The sequence below is a fragment of the Gekko japonicus genome, unplaced genomic scaffold (genome assembly GCF_001447785.1).
Source record: "Gekko japonicus isolate JY-2015 unplaced genomic scaffold, Gekko_japonicus_V1.1 scaffold169, whole genome shotgun sequence".
NCBI lineage: Eukaryota > Metazoa > Chordata > Lepidosauria > Squamata > Gekkonidae > Gekko > Gekko japonicus.
In genome coordinates, this window is record NW_015161951.1 from 1,230,592 (window position 1) to 1,236,591 (window position 6,000).

The 6,000-nt window shown below is 44.4% G+C and overlaps 1 protein-coding gene across 1 annotated transcript in view; it reads right to left on the minus strand.

The window, feature by feature from the left end:
* The window catches only part of GRM3 (glutamate receptor, metabotropic 3), a 67,196-nt gene that overhangs the window by 49,465 nt on the left and 11,731 nt on the right, over nt 1-6,000 (minus strand). The window contains exon 2 of the mRNA XM_015429436.1: nt 1,485-2,340. Within this exon, the coding sequence (XP_015284922.1) occupies nt 1,485-2,340 (856 nt within the window). The remainder of the gene's footprint in view (nt 1-1,484; nt 2,341-6,000) is intronic.

Here is a 6,000-nt window from a genome sequence, read left to right on the forward strand (position 1 = left end):
GAGTCCACTGCCCAAAGCAGCAATTGTAATAGGTGCGAAATTTTCTGTAGGCAAAATCATGTTCTATTTTTGGTAGGGAAAATCATGTTCTGTGGCTGGGGAACACAGTGATTTCTGGGAGATTTCCAGGCCCCACAGGGATATTGGCAACTCCAGTGACCATTTAAGGGAAGATTGGGATATGTATTTTGGCAACTCCAGTGACCATTTAAGGGAAAATTGGGATATGTATTTTACCTCAGGACACACTCAGTGACTCGCAACAACAAACTGTTTAGAATTTTAGAGGCAAAGGCCAATAAGGCCGCATACGCAAATGACCTCTGTGTTCCGACTGGCAATTGGGGGGAGAGGAACAGCAAACTGTTTAGAATATTGGAGACGAGACTCAGGCAATGCAGCCAGTGGATAGGGTCAGCTTCTGAGTGACAGATCAGGGAGCGAACTGATTTGGGAGTGTATGGAAGAAGAAGAAGAAGAGATTGGATTTATACCTCGCCCTAACCCTAACCCAAATGTGTCTCAGAGCAGCTTACAAACTCCTTTCCCTTCCCCTCCCCACAACAGACACCCTGTGAGGTAGGTGGGGATGAGAGAGCTCTTGACAGAAACCGCTCATTTTCAAGAACAGCTCTTATCAGAACTACGGCTTGCCCAAGGTCATCCAGCCAGGTGCAAGTGGAGGAGTGGGGAATCAAACCCGGTTCTCCCAGATTAGAGTCCGCACACTTAACCACTACACCAAACTGGCTCAGAAGAGTCCATGACCAAAACAGAATTATATATAAGGAGAGATAAATCTGATTTCAGAGAATCTGATAAGCAAGTGCCTCATCATTTCTTGTGCTCAGTCTATTTTTTTCAGTCGCATTTCCTGTCTTCCACCAAGACGTTCAGGAATATTGAGACTACCTGATTTTATCATCACAAAAATCCTGTAAAGTAGCTTAAGTTAAGAGCCAGTGATATACCCAAGGCCATCCAGAGACTTTCATGGCAGAGTGTTAGAGTTGCTAACTCCAGGTTGGGAAATTCCTGGAGACTTGGGAGCAGAGCCTGGGAATGGTGGAGTTTAAGGAAGGGAGGGACCTCAGAAGCTATGTTAACACCATAGAGTCCACCCTTCAAAGCTGCCATTTCTCTGTAGTTTGGAAATCAGTTATAATCCCAGAAGAACTCCAGCCCCCATCTGGAGGTAAGCAGCCCTACTAGAGTGCAGTTATGAACTTGGGCCTGCCTCTTGCAGGTTTAACATTTGACCAGTGAAACCTCCATAGGATGAGCTGCAGTTGCCAAAGTCCTTCACTGCAAGTACAGGAAGCTGCAGTCTTTGTAATAAGTGAAACAGACACTTCTACTGAGACCTAAAGGAGGTATGACTTCTTTCGATGGACTTACAAAATTGCTACTCAAAAAATCTAATATCGAATATTTTTTTCTATTAGAAATGCAGGTATATCAAAGGAGAGTTGCTGAGCTTTTACCTGTGAAGTTGACTTTCAGCAGATAGTCGTTGTAGACCTTCTTGCCATCCAAATGCTTCATAGCATCACAGAGCTTGGTGGTATTTGGACACAAAGTCCGTTGCATTTTATGCAAGGCGTGGGCCATTGCATACACAGCATTTACCACAAACATGATCTTGGATTCTTGTTCATAGTTAGAACTGTTAATAAATAAGTGTTTGTCACAAGTTTTTCTGTGAGGTTTTTTGTTCTGAAGGCTGCACTGAAATTTCTGCTCCCAAAAATCTTTGAACCAGGGATTACGATGGTTGTTGGCTGGAGTGAGGCTTTGGAAATATCGGTCAAATTCTTTTACAGGATGGGAAGCAAGCTCTAAGGTTATCGCCCCATAAGCTATGTGCTCGTTACCCTTCACGACACTCTCCTGGGCCCCCCACCCATCGCTGGCAACCCATGTAAAGGACACATTAAATCGGTTGGCTGCAGCAATGAGCTCCCGAGAGTCATCACTGCGCATGAAAAGGACAACCACTTTTGCATTGGGTTTCTGGAGCAGCTCTCGGATGACACTGTCATAGGATTTCCGAATGTTGGAGCGGCCGACCTTCTCAGAGGTGGCAATGCATATATTGCGGAGCCGGGCTTCTTGTTCAAAGGCCTCGATTCCTGTTTCTCCGTAGTCGCCTTCAGAAGCAACTGTTGACACATATGTCCAGTTAAAAAACCTCAGGATCTCTGCCATTGCTTTTGCTTGATAAAAGTCAGGAGGCACCGTCCGTGCAAAATAGTCATAGCGGGACTTGTCGCTCAGCTTAGCACTGGTGGATGCATAGCTTATTTGAGGAATCTGGAAGAGCCTTAGTAAATTTGCAACCTGGAAAGGAGAAATACACAGTTGCTTATTTGAATCAATTTCCAGCTCTTTTACAGAAGTTTGAACGTATGGCAAGTAGCCCTGTTGATAACAAGAATATATACTGTGAGCATATTATACCATTACAAGTATTACAGTCCAGCATAGGCCACCAATGCATCTCTATCACTCAGTCAGTGCAGCATCACGTGGTGATCTGTGTTCATGAATGTTCTGTTACAGATTAAAGACAGAGCATTTATACAGTCCTCCTATCACTTGAATCTTTTAAAGGGTATCACTTTAGGAATATATATTCACATAATATGTAACCAAGATCTGATCCAAATCACATCTGTTTTCTAACGTGTGGTAACAATTAGAAGCATTTAAATCTTATCATTATTCTGATAACTTGCTGTCTGATAAGCACATTCTAACTTCCTAAAGTTTTGGAGGGGGGGGGGAATACCATACAATCCCTGTGAAAGTCCACTGGATGGAAAACAGGACACAGGAAGAACTGAGGTGCCTTCCTGCGGAAACAGAGTTGCCATGCTGCTGAAACCAAAAGAAATGAATAGGGAACAGGGGGAAAAGTCCACAGGTATAACAGGTATGCCAACCTAGCAGTTCGAAAGCAAGAAATTGCAAGTAGATAAATAGGTACCACTTCGGTGGGAAGGTAACAGCGTTCCGTGCACCTTGGTGTTTAGTCATGCCGGCCACATGACCACGGAAACGTCTTCGGACAGCGCTGGCTCTTCGGCTTTGAAACGGAGATGAGCACTGCAACCCTAGAGTCGGATTCGACTGGCTTTCGAGCAAGGGAACCTTTACCTTTATAACAAGTATAATATAGAGAACAAAAGGAACCAAACATTGTTCAAGCAAAATTCCTGGAGATCTCTGGTGATCTTCTCCCCATGCAGAATGATGCACAACTATGCTTACATATATGAATGTGGCACTTACAACTTTAATGGCAAGGCATGTGCATCACCCAAGCAGGAAAACACCATGATGACCCAAGATCCTGTGCCCAGGCAAGAACCAAAGTGACCCAACCCCAGCAATGCCAATGCTGGCTCTTGTGCAGCTGAAGGTGAGGGAAACCAGTGGCCTTTTCTAGTAACTTATACTAGTGAGCAGGCCCAGTGCAGCCACTAGGCAAACCTAGGTGATCACCTAGGGTGCCAAACTTTGAGGGGGACTGAAAGGTGAGGGGAGCCTTCTCTACTGGCTCAAAGGGAAGCTTTGGTATGACATCTAGAATCTCCACATCTGTTGCCACAGGTCTTCTGTAGCTGCCATGATGGAACACAGAGAACTTTTGAAGAACTTCTCTATTTTTATTTTTACATCGTTCTTTTTTGAATGCCTAGTAAAATGCTCTTTCTAGACTTCTCATTTCTCTTTCTGTCGAAGGAGAGGAGAATCCATGCCAAAACACCATGGGCCAGCCCTGCTCATGAGCAAACATGCTCTGTAAGGTTATTTGTCTGTTTGTTTGTTTTAGGGATCATGGAGTATCTTTTGATTTGCTCTGGCCTAGTAGTGTAAGGAAACTTCCTTTCCCGGAGTGGCTGGTCTCTTTGCAGTTCTCTCCCTTGCACAGAACTGGATGATGGTTTACAGGCTGAATAGCTGTTCCCCATCCTTCTAGTCATCTGTTGAAGCTCTTTGGAGGCTGATATTTTTTTTCTTAAAAAAATTAACACCAAATTCCTAAAAAGACAGGAAAATAAATGAATTGTTGGATTTCAAAGAGATTTAGTGGATATACAAGTTTAGTTGTCATTGTTTTTTTTAAAAATTAGGAAAATATTCCAAATTAGAAAAAATAGACATCTCTAATTAGAAAAAATAGACATAAATCTGACATTAGAAACTACAACATTAAAAAAAACAGTGGAGGAACATTTAACTTTCCAGGACATTCAGTTGCTGACCTAACAGTAGCAGTTCTCTTACAAAGGAATTTCAAAGGGAGATTAGAAAGTGAGGCTGCTGAATTGCAACTGATAATGAGGCTCAATGCATCCTCCAGGACTGCATTGAGACCTAGGTTTCCTGTCTCATTACCAATGCCTGGTATTGTCATTTGGCATCTGAAATCACTCCACTCTCCAAGGTCTAAGAACCAATGGACTCAAATCTAGCTGTATCTGAAGAAATGAGCAGTGACTCACAAAAGTTCATTCTTTGCCACAGATTTTGTTAGGTGCTACTGGACTTTTGCTCCTTTCCTCTAATAAAGATGGCAAGCTGTGCTGTTAGGTTTCTTCCTTCCTTTCTCCTTTATCTATTTAAACTGGAGAGGGGGGGGGGTCTCTCCAAGTGAAATAATGTGTTGATTTTGGACTGGACAAAATCAGTGCTAGTGCATCAAAAGCAAAGAGGGAGTGGAGAAAGGCAGCCAGAGAGGTAGACACATTGAAGAGGAAAATATGGAACCATAAATGTACTTTATATACTCAGCCATATACTTCCAGTCATTAAACAATGGAATCCAATCCAAGTGTTCTAATTCCTAATCAGGCTCAGATAGCCATTGAGAAATCTAATCTAAAAAAACCCACCTCAGAATAAGCCAAAATAATTTCTTTTTAATTCTCCTTTCCCCTTATCCCAACATGCCCCTTCCTTTTAACACATATGTGTGTGGGGGGGGGGGGAGAAAAAGAGAGAAAAAGATATCAAGTCTCAAAGAAACACAGCAAAGCAGGGTAATCTCAATGTAAATTGTGCTTGGGAGAAGAATCCATCCATCCTCCCTCCCTCTGAAGAAGAAGAAGAATGAAAGTTTATACCTGAAATAAAATTTTGCTGGTCTTAAAGAAGCCATGGGAGTCAGGCTTTGCTCTTTCGCCTGCAGAAGCACTCACTTTCCCTCCCCCTCCCTTTTTCCCAAAAGAGGAGAGCTCAGCCAATGGAAGGAAGGAAGAATTGGCTTGGTTGTCTCCCACATGAAGCAGGAACCAAGAACCAGGAGGGGGGAGCTGGGCAAAAATGAGCTGCTATGCCAGGGCAGCAGCAGCCCCAGAGAAGGAAGCAACAGAGAACCAGTTGCTTGCGGGCCAGATCCAAGCCCTGCAGGGGCTGGATCCAGCCTACAGTCCATATGTTTGACACGCCTGCTGTAGAGTTTAGCCTTGCAGCCATTGGTGGTGTATAGGGTTGCCAAATCCTTGCCGTATGTAGAGCGGGGGACTCCAGCACTGCTCCAGGAGTCCGTGCGCGCGCCGCAACTACATCACTTGGAAGTGACGCAACCACGTCAGGCACGCCGGGGGCGGGGCCACAATCATCTGAGGAAAACCATAGAGTTTTCCCTCGGATGACCGCGGCCCTGCCCCCAATGCGCCCGACGCGACTGCGTCACTTCCGGGTGATGTGCTGATGCCGGGCACGTCGTGTGCTTTGGGGGTGGGGTTCCCCCCAGGGCCCGATCTGCCAGTGGCGGGTAACAGGCCTCTTGGGCAGGGGTTTCCCCACCCCCTGGGGGACTTGGCAAGCCTAATAATAATAATAATAATAATAATAATAATAATATCTTTTGATTTATTAATCGCTCAATCCTGCAGAGCTGCTGGCTCTGAGCGATTTACAGTTACACATATTAACAAGGGACTAACAATGATTCATAGGGGGTAAGGGAGGACAACATATAAATCTTTT